Below are 18,159 nucleotides of genomic sequence, written 5' to 3'. Positions count from 1 at the left end.
CTCTTTTTTCTTCTGTCTTTCAGGTGATGCTGGGTATCCACTGTAGACATAATACATAACACCAGTATGACATCTAAGAGGATCTGCAGGAGATAACTACAGCACAGCCCTGTCTCAGACATGTCTTTGGCTTCCTGAGAGTCATTTTAAGTGTCTGGATGAGCCTGGGGATGCCCTTCAGTATGAGCCAGCTTCTGCATCCAGGATCTTTACTGCATTTTTAATTCTTCGCATGATCATGCACAGGGCTGATGGTGAGTGTCGCACTCTCTCACTGCAGCTCCCAGTTCCAGTCCTACTATAACTAATGGTGCTTGCAGCAGTAGTAAGGAAACCCCATGTGTCAGGGTCATGCACAGCATATGGCTGTGTAGGTAAAGAGGTGGCGTATAATCTAGAATTATGCACCAGCACATTCAGGTTAGTGTTTCCTTTCTTGTAAAAAACACATAGATTATGTAATGCATGCAGTGATATAGCAAAAAAGAACTACACTGGAATATGGGAAATAGATGGGAAAAAACAACTTTTATTAATAAAAACACAAGTATTAAGCACTTTTCAGCTAATACTTTATGTTCACTTACCTTTAACGACATTTTTAAATGGGCGTGGTGTAAGTTTTTTTTAAACAAAGAGACTGGCTCCTTAATCAGCCTATTATGAGCATTGGATGGCTATTTAACCTGTTTGTGCTGCATTATATTGTATTTTGATGAAGTCCCAGTTTTTAGGGGTGAAAGCACTTAATACTTGTGTTTTTATTAATAAGGTGTTTTTTTTTTCCATCTATTTCCCCCTTTCCAGTGCGGATCTTTGGTTTCCGCATTGTACCATTTTTGGTTTTATGTGGCATGCAGTGATATATATAGGCTATGCCGTGTGGTTCACAGGTTCATAGGATGATTCTAGGCTATTGTTCCAGAGGCCATTATAAGCCTAGCCAAGAATTTTGCCCATGTTCCCACAAAGTCAGCACCTGTTTCCACTGTCCAACAGGGACACAGGTGGGATCCCAGGGGTGTATTTTCTACTTCCCATCCAGTCATCCAGGTTTCTCTTAAAGAGAGCTAGAGAGGTACTCTGCTTGACATGGGAGGGAGTGTATTCCACAGATGTGGGAGTCACTGGGACACAAATCTATCCTGCCAACAAGTTCTATTAATGTCACAGACCAGGTTGAGGCCTTGCATGCGGGTTGCTTGAGTGGAGTTTGACTTACGGATATGCAGCAACTCCATCAAGGCAGGGTCTGAGATGGCCTTGTGTGCCAGACACATGTCACTTCTGAGCAGTCTGTACGGGACCAAGTAGAGGGACATGGCTTTTAGCCTATCTGCATAGGACAGGTGTTTGAGACCCTGGATTTTCTTGGTCAGGAATCTCTGTGATCTTTCCAGCTGCTGCATGTGCTTGGCAAGGTACATGCTGAAAGGAGCACTGTACTCGATAATGGGGCTGATAAGTGATGAGTACAAGGATGTTATGACCTCCTTGTTCTTGGATGAAATACCCATACTTATGAGGTGGGCCATGTAGAAAGCCTTCTGTACAACGGAGGTAACGTGGTGGTCAAAAGTCAGATTGCTATCAACCTGGGTGCTAAAGTCCCTCACGACTGATTGTGTGCTTAGTATGTTGTTATTAATGTGATAATTAGTGGGAACACCATTTTCCCCAAAGGGGATAATGATGCAATTCTTGGCATTCTGTTTGAGGCCATGCTTTTGGCTACAGTCATTAGTTTGGGTAAGGCGTTCTTGGAGGATGTTCACATCACTCGGGGAATTTAAGGCAGTGCCCAGCTTGCAGTCATCTGCAAACTTGTTTAGCCACAGACCACTGGTTTTGGCTTGCATATCAGAAAAGTATATCCCAAACCGTAGAGACCCCAAGACCAATTCTTGGGGTACACCGCTCATTATGGATCTGCAACTAGAGGTGGCTTCCCCTATTTCGACTGAGTGGGTTCTATCAATGAGCCTGTTAGCTACCCATCTGGTAATATACAAGTTAATGCCTAGCTGGGAGAGTTTATCTATTATACCGAAGTGGGGAATAGTGTTGAAGGCTTTGGCTAGGTCAAGGTAGGTGGTGTGCACTATCTTCCCCTCGTCCATGGCTTTGGTGACTGTTTCGAAGAAGTCGACTAAGTTTAATAGGAATGATCTCCGTTTGACAAAACCAAACTGTGTAGGATCAAGCGTTTGGAGGTTACCAATGTACTTGTTTATAAGGTCCATGGCCTTGCAGATATCAGGCTAGTTAGGCTGATGGGCCTATATTTGTCTGGGTCAGTGGACGCTCCACCTTTGTGTAGAGGGATGACAGTGGCTGTTCTCCATTTGGCAGGGATGAAGCTGGTGCTCAGGCTTTGGCTGAATAGGATGCCTAACCGAACTGAGAGATCATGCCTAAGTTCATGTAGGATGCAGCCAGGAATGTTGCTGGGTCCCATGGAGACTGTATTTTTTGCCTTTGAGAGGGCATTAAAGACCTGCTCCCTAGTGATGGGGGGGCAGGTGTTGGGGATGTCCTGGTTTACTGATGGGGGGCAGGATGGCTGAAGTTTTCACTGAACCTGTCTGCCAGCAGGTTGGCTATATTTATAGCATTTGTGTATGTGGTGTTCTTGTCCACCAGTTCAGAGCAGATTAGGGTACTACCTTTGAGACTGCGGACATATGTGAAGAAAGGCTTGTGATTGTCCTTAGTGGATGTGGCCAATTGAAGTTTGCCTTAGAGGATTTTACCAGTGACCTTATTTGCTTGTTCAGACAAAGCAGAGATTGCTTCCAACTTGGCACCTGCTCCTTCTTGGCCCTGGACAGCAATTTTTTTTCCTTTTGTTATAGAGTTTGTTTATTGCTGCTGTCCACCAGATACATTTACTCTTCCTTGAGGAAGATTATTTGGTCCTGTCAAGTATTGCTGAGTCCATACAGCTACATAGGTAATCATATAGTCTTTTTGTATAGGCTTGGACATTAGTTCTAGTTCCAACTGAAGGGATGGTGGCTGTGAAGCTGCTTATACCTGCTCTCAGGAGGTTGTAGTCAGCTTTGGAAAAGTTTTTTTGTTTGACCCTGACAAGGGGGGTGGTCAAGGGAGATGGTAACTATGAAAGTGATCGCTTTATGGTCAGATTTTACCAAGGGGTATTACACTGTAGGGGTGCTGCAGTGGCTACTCATGTTGGTTAGTACCAGGTCCGGGATATTTTCACCTCTCGTAGAGGTGTTGACCAACTGATCAAATGCATTGGCATTGACAAAGACAAGGAATCTTTGGGCGTTCATCTTTGGGCTAGAATAGGTTTTCTACTCTATTGTTGGGTAGTTAAAGTCACCCAGGATCAGGGTATAGGGTTGAATCTTGATGGAGTCAAGGAAGTCCTGATAGTTGGAATGGGCTGAGTTATGGTTGGGGGTCTGTAGCTAGCTATAATTTAAATAGATGTTTTGTCAACAGTTAACTACACTTGGAGTGTCTCCTGTGTGTCATACCATTTGATCTGCCTGGAGGTGTATATGTCTTTGATAAATATTGAAACTCCACCTCCTTTGGCTTTGTAGCCCTCCACTTGGGGTTTGAAAGTATTGTAGGAGGAGTAACCTGGTAAGGCTGGGGTGCTATCTGTAGCTTTGAACCAGGTTTAAATGACTGCACAAATGTTCTAGTGTTTAGCAGCATGACCTATACATTTCATTTTGAAGAATGTTTCATGTTGGTACTTTTGTGCTCATGATTTGACTAAAAAAGGCACTAAGGGGGAGGCAAGAGCCTTTGCCAGAAGCCTAAACCCCAGAGGAGACATATGAAGGCCATCTCTGGCAAAACATCATGGTCTGTCAATCATGTCCTCCCAGGCTGTCAGGTACTGGATCCCCTTGGAATGACACCAAAAACTAAGGCAATTGTTAAAGTCAATCATTTTCTGTTTGTATTGAGGCATCATTCTGGGTGATGGTAGGATGCTGCTTAAGGCTAGGGATATTATATCCCTGCCTGGGATACATATTCAGCAAGCACGGTCATGTCTCTCTTCATATAGTCTAGAGAAGTACATCTCAAGTCATTTACACCAACATGGACTAAGACAGAGTCATAACAATACATGTTGTTAAGATACTTGAGTGCATGTGTAATATGGTGGATTCTAGCACCTGACAAGCAACTTACTGTGACTTTCTCCTTGTCTAAAGTGGTGAGGGGCACATCTGTGTTTCTCATGATAGAGTTTCCTCTGACTTGTATGTTGGGTTTGTGGCTGGCCTTAGAGACTGTAAGACACAAGTGTGTGTACTATGTGTGGTGATTGGTGCTGTGGGTTGTGATGTGCGTATGTGTTTTTGTTTCAGAGGTCTCCTTTGTTGAAGTATGTTTTGGTTGAGAACCTCTGCATATGTAGGAGTGTGTTGTACAGGTGTGGGTTGTGTTTAGAGGTGTGGTGTTTGTAGTGTTGGCACAGACAACCTTCTCAGTGCCAGATGTACTGGCTTGTGACTGGGATAGCAAGGATTCTAGGTTCTTAATGTAACTGTATCTCTCACATATTGTGTTCCTAGATGGTAGTAGCAGAATGTTGTCTGTGTACATAAAGCAGTTGCTACACTGTCTCAGGATGGCCATATCAACCAGACTAGCAGGAGAAACCATAGAAACGTGCATGTCCATGGTTGTCAGAATCTGTGGAAGAGAGGTCAGGGATAGTAGAGTGGGTACTATCGGAGGAGAGTAACTATAGGTGTGAGTAGTACTGGATGAAATCAATACAGTAGCTACTAGCGAGGGCCTCACTTACATAGGAGTGCTAGTAAGGGAAAAAATGCAGCTGAGATACCTTGCAAAGGGTTAGAACAGTGCAATGGTGGTGCATGACATGCAAACAAGCACAAACCCATGCAATTGCAAGGTTTAAATACCACAAAAATGAAAGTAAAATAGAAACACTGGAATTGACAAATCAACCCTTGTTCCTGTGCTCTTAGCAAAACATCCCATGCCAGACCAGTTCCAACCAGTTCACTTACTCCCACTAAGTGTAGGCAGGCCCCGACCAACACAAGATGGCATAGCAGGAAACACAGGAATCACACAAATAGATCTGGATAAAGCAAAACCTGTAACCAGACTGCACTAAAGATATTTAAACTTTGTTAGGTCGATTTAACACAGGAGAATAGATACACACTTAAATATAACAGTAGCAAACTGATTTAAACAAATTAACCAATTAACCAATAAAAAAGCTGAAAATTGACCCCTGTTCCAGCAACCTACAATCAGATGAGATCTAACTGGTGCATGGTCTGCTGCCATTGTTTATCAGACATTCCTTCTCATCTTTAAGTAATTATTTTTTATTTTATTTCAGAACAGGTACCCATATTTTTGTTACAAAATCTCATTTCTGAATGGTTATTGACTCCTGTTCAGTGATGTTGTAAGGTATCATGTAAGAAAAAAAATCACATTTTTGACTGTTCTTCGTGGCACAATATGCAGAAGTGGAGTACCTAAGTATGCAAGTACTGAATGTCCTGAAGTGTTAAACTTACAAAAGAGTGCTACTGCATTACTTAACATGAGTTCATAATTTTCAAAGTGAATGAAAACATATAATATTGTTTTTATACTGGAATATTTCCTCATTTTGGTCTATGTTATATGTTAATGTACTGCACAACAGATTATTTCATTTTGTCAAACTCAATAATTTGTGGTCTCAGTGACATAAACATCATCATTTGTGCAGTGGTTAGGGAGAAGTCCCAGCAGTGTTTGTTTACACAGCAGGATACTCATTTTAACCTTTAATTTTCATTTTGGTCTTTTCCTGAACACTTGTGCATTACTACTTTTAAGTTGTTGAAACTGACCTTACTCTGCTTTGATCCCTGGTTTTGCATCATTACTGCACATAAAAATATGCTGCAGTCATATACAAAAATGTAATTATCAATTCAACACTACAACAATGAAAGCATGCCTGCTATCCTCAGGAAAAAAGCTAGGTGACATAAAACCCATAATTATATACTCATGCATGAGTGTCAGTCCAGCCAAGCAATGTTGTGCTAAAGGTATGTTTGCACTATATTGAATACATTCACAATAGTAAGGCAATCACTTTGTTAATAGATATATCCTTTCCCTATCACTTTCTTGTATTCTTAATACTGTCATTTTTTTCAGTAATCAGTAAAACATGGAAATCTCCCAGTAAAGACATATGTATGTTGAGCCAACAAAACATCCTTGCCACTTCAGTACTTCACAGTTAAATCACGCCATTTCTAACAGGTATGTACAATCACTAAATGATACCAAAATAATTTTTTCTGTGATTAGTAATCATTTCCACTTCAGCTGTAACAATTTTTCATTTACAAATGACGGCTTTACAGTATTCGCTTAAACCATTGTAATACAACCATCATATCAGTAAAACAAACATTTCTGTAAGTAAACTCAGTAATGGTTTCATAGAAAAGTACCAGGCTAACAGCCCTTGTAGGTCAGTTTAAGCCTAGCCAATTCTCCCATGTCAGAATCAAGCACTGCATCTTGTGTCTGTAACGTAAACATCTTAACCATTTTGCCAGTCTCCCCACCTTATATCATGATGAACTGTTTCATATTAATCTGCAATATGTCGTCTTTTTGCTTATTTTAAAAGTCTGTGGTTTCCTAAGCTATTTGCCACGTAACTCGAATAATTGTAAGTTGATTTGTTAGTGTTAGATTTATTTGCAAAATTTCACGATCATTTATGTAATGTTTATGAAAATTAGGCCTTTTCTATGCTGCCTTTATGAATTGCAGTAAAACGTGAATGTGTAAAGCAACTTGTCCACATAACCAGGTCTTGGGTATTCATGAATATGTTAGGGTTAACAGCGTAGTCAGTAGCAGTCCCCAACAATCATACAAATGCCTCTGGAATGCATGCATAAACTCAATTATTCTCTAACCTGGCCATGTTTAGAAAAGGCAAAATGGAGTCATAGTTATGTTAGTTTGCACAACCATGAAGTATTATCCCTCCTCATCTAACATTATCTGGCACACCTTATCACCTCAAAGCACTCAACTTTTAGTAAGAGTTGGTACATGCACGCACACACACAGACACACATACACACGCACGCAGGAATATTTATTTCTGCAAAAAGCGCACCTCCACAAAAAAGACATTAATAATGCTACTATACTGTATGAAGAATGTATAAATGACATTGGGTTATAATATTCCGAAAAAGTAGCCAAAGCAATGCACAGCACAAGTAGCAATTGTAAAATAAAAAACCTGATGATTTCATTTATGACTTTTATCCACCATATAAATGAAATGTGTATGTATTCTTTAAAAAAAAAAACACGCAGGTTACAAAGAATTTTTGGTCAAACCAAACTTGCCACTAATAACAGTACCAGGTCTAATGCCCCTGTTTCTTAACTTGATTTGGTGTCACACCTAAGATGGAGTGCTTCTAAGCTTGTGAACCACAGCCCTGATCATGTCTTCTCCATTTGGGTATTGACACTTTGAATGATGGTAGCACCTGTGAAGGTAAGGGTTTGTGCTTCAAGCTTATCAGGTAAAGAAAACCAAGATAATGATATAGCTTCTGAGTCATTTCTACCTGAATAAGATCTAGACATGTGTTAGAAGGTCTGATTGGTAAAAAATCAACATCTGGTAGAAGATGGGTGAGCACCTGTCATCCCTGACAGGGATCACCCTCTCTGGCCCCTACTGCAGACACAGGTGTGATAAGTTACAAAAGCATAGGCCTCACATGTTGGTTGAGTGGGTTGATCAGGTAGCAGTGAGAAGGCCAGAGTTGTATAATAAGTATTCTTTTTTTCTTTAATTTTTTTGTCATATTAAATATAGATTTAAAAAATAAACTATAATAAGTTTGCATAACTGAAGGTATTTGGTGGAAGAAATATGTGTAATTGCAAATATGTATCAATAATGTTATTATAATAATTCAAAAAAGCAAAAACATATTTGTACACAAGTGCAACTGTGTAAAAATATATGACATGTTTATGTATTAACATAATTGTCTGTATAAATAACATATGCATAAAGAAATACATGTAAATGTGCATATATATGTCTGTAAATTGCAGATCTACATCTGCTTGAGTACTCTTACAACTATTTTTTTCACACACACACACACACACACACACACACACACACACACACACACATATATATATATATATATATATATATATATATATATATATATCTAGGGTTTCACTTTAGAAGCTCAAAATACTGAAATATTGAAATTCATTATTTCACCCCCATAAAGTGGAATCTTGAAAAGAACGAAAACTCAGAAGCGTGAAATTCAAAACCTCGCATACCGGAAATTTTGAATTAGCACTTCTGGTGTTTAACTTTGGTTATGGATTCACGTAAGTGTTTATGCGTTAAGGGTTTTGGGTAGGGGCTGTGGTGTGTGTTAGTGTGTTTTGTTTCTGTAATGTGTGTGTGCAAGGAGAATGTAGCTTGTGTGGTGGGGTTTTGTGTATTTCTGTATGTAGTGCGACCTCGGAGTTAGAACATTAAATAGAGGGGTGTGGGGGGTACAGCCCCCTACATGGGGGGTGCAAGGGAGCTTGCCCCCCTGCTTTTATGTAGTACAGAGCTTGTGTTTATGTGTGGGGAGGAAGGTGTGTGTTTGTGTACAGCAGAAGCGCTAATTCTAAATCTCCGGTATGCAAGATTTTGAATTTCGCGCTTCTGAGTTTTCATTCTTTTCAGGATTCCACTTTATGAGCTCGAAATACTGAATTTCAATATTTCAGTATTTTGAGCTTCTAAAGTGAATATATATATATATATATATATATATATATATATATATATATATATATATATATATATAAACAAAAATATTTAGACTGTGACATAATTTCATTTACATAGTATTTGAATCACCTGAAGACTATTTTTGTAAGGAAAGGATTTTATTTGTGTAAGCCAGAAAATATTTATTAGTGTAATTATTGAGTAAGATAGTTATTTCTTCCCCAAATTTAACTGCATGTACAAGATGGCAGAACTCAGTCAGGCATCACATCCTTGTCAGAGTGAAGGTTGGAGGGGGGAGACAGAGGTTAAAGTGTCAAGTGAATGACTAGCATATAGTTTAGTGAGTAATGGCCAGTGGTATTATTGCTGTATATATTTCTAAACAATCTTCTTATATACTTACAATTATTAAGCAGAAAATTATCAGAGCATGTATCATACATCTGAGGTATATGTGCTACAGCCACCTGTAACAATAAATATGCTTTGTTTAATGAAGGTTGAATTGTAAGGAAGTGTAAATGTCCTTGTAATTGTTATATTTTTTATGTATGTGTTGTTACAGCATCTGCTTCAGCCTGAAGAAAATTCAGACTGCTGCAAGAAACTGCTGTTTAGGTACACAAACCATAACAGTTTAAAGAACATAGACTGAAAGTATATGATAAATCCCAGACAACATCCCTCCCCCAAATAGACAAGCTGTGCACACATACAAAGATGTTAACAACTTGTAGGAAGATGCAGTCCTATTGTTTACCCTACATTAAAGGAAATATTGGCACAGTATGTGAATTCAGATGTGAATAAATGTTTAAAGAAATAAACAGATACACCAAGCAACTGCAACAATAATGGGAATGCCTTGCAGAGTACTAGTTGTCATATCAGGAATATTAATGAGAAAAGGGTGAGACACAGGTAAACAACAATGGTCTTTTGTCTTCTCTATCTAGCTCAAGCAGAAATTTAACCACAACAGCAATCAAGAAAGTTGGAAAATCAAAAGATTAGTTGAAAGTACTGTTAGTAATAAATGCAATCTTTAACTGATTTCATTACTATATTTAACTGCAAAAGTATTCATAACGAATGGTAATAAAAGGACTAAAGTGCTTGCTGGACAATATTGCAACCAAATCCATATCAGACAGAAATATGAAATGTATTAGCATTTCTTATGTTACTATCAGTAGACTACAAATGTAAACCCCACCAATACTTTACAGCAGTACACACTTCTCATACATTTTTTTAGTTCAGTAAACATTTAATAAAAATAAAATTGATAATAATAAATGAAGTGATGTCTAACATTATGTGCGAATATATTGTTGAATTTTTCTTTGCCCCCGTATCTCTTTTTCTTACTTTAATTATGCATTCCTTTGTCCTTCTTTATTTCCTTTCTTCCCCATTTCTGTTCATTTTTACAAAGGTTCATATGCAAATAGATGTGTACTAAGCTAATAAGCACAAGGGCCTTTTTAAGCCTAGCCCTACATCCCAAATCTCTGACAAGGTCCTAAAAACTTAAGTGTAAGCAGGGGTTTGGGAGATGGAACCTTTACAAGTAGGGGCCTGGGAGATGAACCATTCACAGGCTACCTGTGTCCATTAGAGACATAGGTGCCAAACCAGGGATGCAATTCATGTTTCTCATCCAATTGTCCTAGTTACACTTGAATGGGGTTAGGGAAGAACTCTGCTTCACATAGATGGGGAACCTGTTCCAGGGAATGGGTACTATCTGGGATACATACCTGTCTCTCCAGTAGGTCCTATTTATATCACAGACAAGGTTTAGATCTTTAGAACAGGTAACTCTGGTGCTGTTTGCTTTATGGATATGCAGGAGGTCCATCAAGGTGAGTTCTGACACTGCCTTGTATACCAGAAATAGATCTCCTCTGAACAGCCTATAGGAGACAGAATACTGGGATAAGGCCTTGAGGTGGTCTGCATAGAAAATGTTACTTATGCCCTGTATTCTTTTAGGGAGGATCCTCTGTGGGCATTCCAGTTGCTGGATGTCTCTGGTTAGGTACATAACAAAGTGGGTATTGTACTCAATGACAGGTCTCATGAATGATGAATACAATGGAACAATGACCTATTTGGACCTAGATGCCATACTTTTATTTATAAGTTGAGCAACATAGAATGATTTCCTCACTACTGTAGACATATGATGATCAAAGTCTAGATTACTGTCTATGTGTGTCCCCAAGTCCCTGATTACTGGCTCAGATATTAGGCATGTGTTGTCAATATAATAGTTACCAGAGATGGATGACTTCCTGAAGGATACTATTATGCATTTCCTGGCATTTAGTTTTAGTCAGTGATTCTGACACAAGTTATTTTTTAGTGTCAGCCTTTTCTGGAGAACATTTGTGTTGATGGGGAATTCTATGACTGCTCCTAATTTGCAATCATCTACAAATTTGGTCAGGCAGTGGCCGTTGACATTTGCCTTGACTTCAGAGAAGTAAAAGGCAAAAAGGGGATGTCCCAAGACCAATCCCTGAGGGGCTCTGCTTGTGACTGGCCTCTTTGTAGCAGTGGACTCTCCAGTTCTAACTTTCTGGGTCCTGTCTGTGAACCAGCTGGCTATTTACCAATAGAAATAAGAGTTTATGCCTAACTTTTTGCGTTTATTGACAATACCTGAGTGAGGTACAGTGTCAAATCCCTTGCTCAGGTCAAGGAAGGCAGTGTGAACTGTTTTGCCCTAATTCATTACTTTGGTGACTTTCTCAAGGAAATCCACCAAGTTGACTAGGCATGACCTGCCCTTGATGAAACCAAACTGGGTTGGGTCCAGTGTATGGAGGGTTTTTTTGTCATTATTGATCATGTCCATGATAATTTTTTTCCATGGCTTTGCGTATCAGACTAGTGAGACTTAAGGGACTGGAGTTTCCAGGGTCTGTAGATGGCCACTTTTATGCAGGAGGACTGTTAGGATTCTCCATTTGTGAGGCATGAAGGCATGAAGCCTGTTTGGAGGCTACAATTAAATAGTAATTCCAGACAGCCTGATAGCTCATGTTTCTTGATATTTAGAAAGCATCTTGGGATATTGTCTGGGTCCATTAATGCAGAGAGCATTAAGGACCAGTTCCATAGTGATAGTAGGGGAAGTTATATTTGATGCTATTGCATGAGGGGATGTTGATGGGGACACAGTAGTAATAAACCTGAATTTGCCTGCCAGTAGGTGTGCTATATCTTCTGATTCAGTATAGGTGGCACCATTAACAATGAGCTCTGCACACAGTTGTGTATTGCCTTTGAAGTTGTGGACATAGCTAAAGAATGCCTTATGGCTGTCCTTGGCCTGGGAGGCCAAATTTACCTCAGACTTGACTTTGGTAGACTTTATTTGTCATCTAAGTTTTTGTTTTGTTTGATGAGAGTGTTTTTACTCTGCTAATTACTCCTAATTTTTGTCATGATTTTCTTATTTCTGTTATGCAGCCTATTGATGTTGTAATTCCACCAGGGTGACTTGTTTTTTCTGTTTGTTTTGTACTTTTTCTTGGTGGGTAAAGCTGTCTCTGTGCAGCTATTAACATGCTTATATAGGATTTCTATGAACAGTTCTACATAGGCAGCAGTATTCTTAGAGTTTATCAAGGCTTCTGATTTTTCAGGGTTATCACTTAATAGTAGCAAGTTAGCCTTGGAATAGTTCCTGAGCATTTCAGGGTTAGCTGGGATTATAGGATTTATTTTTATTTCAAATGAGACCATTTTGTGGTCTGACCTTACCAGGGAAGACATTGCACTAAGGGTTGTGCAGCACTTCTCCATAGTAGTGAGGACCAGATCCAGTAAGTTTACACTCCTCCTTGGTGTATTGACAATCTGGTTCAGGGAGTTTGTGTTTACAAAATTCAGGAATCTCTGTGCCGGCTAGTGTTTTATATGATTCCCAGTTAATAGTGGGATAATTATAGTTGCCCATGAATATGGTATTGCTTTGCATAGTGAGAGTTTCCAATAAGTTTGAGTACATGTTATATGTTTCCTGGGTCACAGAGAGGGACCTATTACTTGCAAAGAAACGGCATGGGATTTTGCTTATGGTGATTTGAATGTGGAGTAGCTCAAGTGCATTGTCCTGTTTGACCAAACTCAAGGTATATTTATTTTAGATGTAAATCGGGACACCTCCATCTTTAGTCTCTCTCTGTGTAGTAGCTGGCCTAAATGCATGGAAGGCATTGCAGCCCTGCACTGCCAGTGTGCTCTCTGCAGCTTTAAACTGCATCTCAGTTACTGCATAGACGTCTAGGGTGAGGAGAGCTTGTAGGCAACAGAGTTTCTTGTTTAGCCTCCTAGCGCTGAGCAGTAACACCTTTAGATGTTCTTGGTTTTGATTTGCTATTTCAGATGTACTTTAAATTTGGCATTGCCTAAAAAAGGCACTATGGGAAGGATGATGTTTTGGCTAGTATTTGTAAGTCTAGACAGGTAAAGTTCAGACCATTACTCGGAAAGCAGCATGGTCTTTTGACCATCTTCTTCCATCTTAGAAATATTGCACCCCCTTAGAATGACACCAGTAAATAAGCCAGTTATAAAAGTCACTCATCTTCTGTTCATATTGAGGCATCAGCCCTGGAGATGGTAAAATGCTGCTCAGTGCTAGGCTCGTACCAGCCTGGGACACATATTCTGTCATCTGCATGATGTTGCTCTTCATATTATCCAGGGAGGTATGTCTCAGGTTATTTACACCCACATGGACTAAGAATAAGTCATACTGGTACTTGTGGTCCAGTGACTTAAGTGCATGTGTAATATGATAGATCCTGTCCCCTGATAAGCAAATGACCATGATTTTCTTCTCACTCAGCATGGTGAGATGGACATTAGTGTATCTCACAATGGAGTTTTCGAAGACCAGAATGCTGGATTGTGTGCTGGCTTGCCTTATGGGTTTAGAAGCAGAGGGTCTGTGTGATGTGGTTGAATGTGTTGATGTAGTTGTTGTTTTGAAAGAGTGCATTCGGGGCTGCTGAGAGTATTTGTTGTGTGTACTTAATTTAGGTCCAAATTTCTCAGGAGCAACTCAGCTGACTGCCTCTGAGGTTAGGAAATATTCCACCTCTGCTTGTCCAGGGATGTTCTCACAGGGACAGGGTGGTGGAACCAGTCCTGTGGACACCCTGGCATAGGGCAGCTTGGCAAGCTTGACTGAGTGGGTTGAGGACATGGTGGAACAGGTTGTGGACAGACATCTTTAGCCAATAGAGCTTTCAATGCAGTGGGTGAAAGACTTGCTGCTCCAGTTGGAGCCAATCACAACACCACCACAAGCCCCAGCATCCTCAACATTGGGTACCTCCATGGCAACACCATCTGATAGTGGAAACATTTGAGCCCTTATGGAGTGGGGATGTTTTTTGGGCAACACTCATCTTCTTCCCCTTCCATCCCTTATTCTCTCTCCTACACCCTCTTACCTACCTCCTACCCACACTACCCTTTTATATCAAAAACATTTGAAAACATAGGGTAGTCTATTCCTGGACAAAAACAAAGTACCCCTCCTCTCCAACTTCCTCCAACATAACCCCCTTGATGTGTTCCTTCTGTGTTTCCCCCTTTGTTATGGCTTCTCTTTTCCAGTCTTTCCTATCTCCCCCTTTCTAGTCTTTAAACAAACACCAGGGTGTCCATATAAGCAAACCCCTATATAAAACATATTAAACCACATTATTTTTTAAAATACCAATAATAAAAGTGGTGGAGTCTGCCTTTTTCCTTAAGTGTTTCAAATATGACTGCACACAGCTGTGTTTGTCTGCAATATCCAAGCATATATGAAGTCATAAGAAGCGCAAGGCTTTCACTCAGTCCTTCCCATATACTTAGCACTTATCATCAGGTACTTTATTCTTTTGCTTTAAGTAGGTATGTGTATCAAAGTGCCTTCCCATTTCCTTAGTCAGTGCAAATAACCTGAGCTTACTTTATTTACATATAGATGTATGGGACCTCTTAGCAGATAACAGCTATGCAAATGCAAAACTCAGGACTATGAATACCACTCTGTTATATTTCATCCTGCACTCACAGTTGATGCATTTTTTGCACACTTTTCTCTCCAAAGACATGATAAACAGCCAGTGATAGACTAATTACCCTGAGAGGGGAGTACTTATTTTCCCTTTGGGTAGCAAATGAATGCAGTCAGTACGTTTTATTCTAAAAATATACAGTACATAAGAATAAAGAGCCTTTTCCCTAAAGACAATGGTAACTTGAACATATATCAGTTACAGCCTTCTTTCACAGTTTGCTTGCTTATAAGCCACACATCGCTAGCATGATTGGTTTATACTTCCCTTACAACCTGACACCAGATAGTTGGCTCCAGAAGCTTTCTTATTTCCACTATGGACATTGTAATAATTTGTGTAATGTTTATGCAATTATATTGTCACATACTTTCCACAGTACATATACACATTTCATAGACATTTGGCATACAAGAAAAATGAGAAAAATAATGCATTTCACCTGTGCCCAATCTTCAGTGCCTTCTTTCTGTTTATGACAGCATTCATGTGGGTCATCATGCTGTGGCTTTTCAACTGTAGATTGTTTTTCAGTGTCAGAAAATGCAAAAGCAGTATTTCTCTTTCTTATTTTGTGGTCTTGACTATGCGAATCACATTCATTTCCAAGTCCAAGTTTGCTTAAAAGGTGTTCTAGTTCTAAAATTGAATTGTTTTAGAAATGATCACTTTAAGCAACAATGTGAGAAAAAGATAAGGGGGGATTTATCTGCAAGACACAATCCTACACATTTGTTTAAAATGATCTTGAAAACTGATAAAGAACTAATATCATATACAGTGAAGTGAATACTGGTACAAAAAAGATGTCTCTCTAAAAGAATAATTTGCTTACCTTATTTTCCTTCACTAAAATCAAAAAGCTTGATAACATCTAATTTTAATAACGTGAATGATTTATAAGGTTTACAACAAGAATGGATTATTAGGCTTTCTAGTTCAACAACAAACATCCGTGTGTTTCCCTACTGTCTGTTCCCTATGCACAAAAAGCAACGCTTTATGGTTTATGCTGTTTGCACTCCTGTGTGTTCAGTCAATGTGTATCGCATTAATTCATCATAACACAAAAATAAAATCAAAAATAAATTAAATTAAAAAAAGGCACTGAAATATTTTTCTAACAGGCAACTAGTTTTGCAAAATGATAGAACATCTGTAAAGGAGTAATAAAACAATAAATAATATGTGCCATATTTTTTATACTTTTTCTAAAGGAGTCACAGCTTTTACTGCACCCTAGGCAGAAAACTGTGCTTTCTTGTCATAAATAACATTTAACACCCTTAGCAATTGTTGTTCACTTTTTAATGTCTGAGTGACAATAAGGTTCTTATCTCTGTCCGTCATGCCACTGCACACAGGCCTTTTGCCAGAAATCACAGATTGTATTAAATATCTTAAATTGTATAAGAACAGGTTTCTGAGATGAACTCCCACAAGTGTCTGTTGCCAGAAGCACAAGATGTGGAGAAACATAATGCTGATCACTGGTCTCCATAGGAAATCATTGCTTGTCTCATGTCAGAGTGTGCAGAGGTGGTGATTTCCCTTGTTTGTTTTGGGTAGATTTCTCCTTTCTTCAAGTTGGTGTGACCATTGAGTTTATATATATAGGCCTGAGGTGTTGGGGGTTTCACCCCCCATATCAGAGAGTGCAGAGGGACCTGTACATTTGCAAAACATGCTTACACTTTACTTTTTCACTAGTTTGTGTTTTGGGTATTAGCTTTTAGTATTTCTGATGCTTTGGTTTTGCCTTTCGCGTTTCATAGTAGAATCATCTTAAATATGTATCAAAGAGAAAATAATGTTTTTTTTCCCCCCAAAACTGGTTTACTTTCTTTTATGCAATAGCTTTTATATTGTGATTTAGTAAAATGATTTAAAACAGGAGATTGTGCACCTCTTACCAACCCTCAAAAAATTATTCTTCAGGGGTAAGGCAGAGTTAAAGGTGCCAGACTCATTTACAAACATTATCTTTCTAAAACAAAACAAATGCAAAAAAATAAAAAGTAAAAGTAAACCACAGAAAGAAAAAAATGGCCATTATTGGAAGATGAGTAGTTTAGTTTTGTTTGGGTTGAGTATTAATTGGGCATCGGATAACCAAGTTTCAACAGAGGAAAAGGCTTCCTGTGTGACTTTTTGCAGTTTGGGTAGGGACTGGGCTGAGCAGATGATGGTTGAGTCATCTACGTATTGTATGAGTGTGCCATGTTTGGTGGCAGAGGCTAGATTATTGGTGAAAACAGAGAAGAGTAGGGGTCCAAGGATGGATCCTCGGAGAACCCCTATGGAGACAGGTAGTTGGGGAGATATGTCATTCTGCCATACAACAGATTGTTGGCTGTCAGACAGGTAACTCTGAAACCAGTTGGTGACTGATTGAGAGAAGGATAGTTTATTGAGGACAGAGATGAGTTGTTTGTGTGGGACCATGTCAAATGCTTTAGATAGGTCTAGGAAAGTATCAGAGGAGAGATAGCCATTGTTTTTATGCTGAAGGATAGTGTTAGTAAAGGAGAGTAAGGCAGTGGTGGTGCTATGGTTTGGTCAGAAACCATGCTGAGTATTGGAAAGGAGGTTGTTAGTAAGGAGGTAGTCTGAGACCTGAGAGTGCATGCATCTCTCTAGTCCTGTAGTGTGGTTTTCTTTTTATGAGATGGCTTGAAAAATCACATGCAATGGGGGGATTCATAAAATTGTGGGAAGGGGTAAATAAACCTTCTTCAGGTAAAGAGGGATATACATCCAAAAATAGATACATCATGTACAGTGATAAATCAAACCTGAAAATAGGTTTATTCCAAAATAGGGACAGCTGAGAAATGTTTTTTGATTACTACTTTGCAACTCAATCGCAAAGCATTCAGTCACATATAATACTGTGTGTGTGTATGTGTGTGTGTGTGTGTGTGTGTGTGTGTGTGTGTGTGTGTGTGTGTGTGTGTGTGTGTGTGTGTGTGTGTGTGTGTGCATTTGTGTAAGTCTGACAATTTGTAGAAACTTCAATACATCGAAGACAACTGATGAAGCACAGCTTATTGATCAGCAGCCGACTGAAAAAAGACAAAAGAAAAAGGAACAACCTTTATTTTTCTAGGGGTGAAAGCACCCCTGCTAATTATATGTACCAAATCCAAGATCATACTATAGAAGGGAAATGGCAAATTCCCCACTGTATTGTCATCTTACACAGGACAACTGTCATCA

General features: G+C 39.2%; 1 protein-coding gene across 2 annotated transcripts in view; it reads right to left on the bottom strand.

Moving 5' to 3' along the window:
• SLC39A12 (solute carrier family 39 member 12) overlaps window positions 1–18,159 on the bottom strand; it is a 737,778-nt gene that overhangs the window by 513,047 nt on the left and 206,572 nt on the right. For both annotated transcript variants that reach the window (XM_044064628.1, XM_044064627.1), the window contains exon 5: window positions 15,383–15,579. In XM_044064628.1, coding sequence (XP_043920563.1) covers window positions 15,383–15,579 — 197 coding nt within the window. The remainder of the gene's footprint in view (window positions 1–15,382; window positions 15,580–18,159) is intronic.

This window comes from Protopterus annectens, chromosome 3.part0 (assembly GCF_019279795.1).
Source record: "Protopterus annectens isolate FY-2018-M chromosome 3.part0, PAN1.0, whole genome shotgun sequence".
Taxonomy (NCBI): Eukaryota; Metazoa; Chordata; order Ceratodontiformes; family Protopteridae; genus Protopterus; species Protopterus annectens.
Note: the sequence above shows the minus strand (reverse complement) of the source record. Positions and strands in the feature narration are given on the sequence as shown.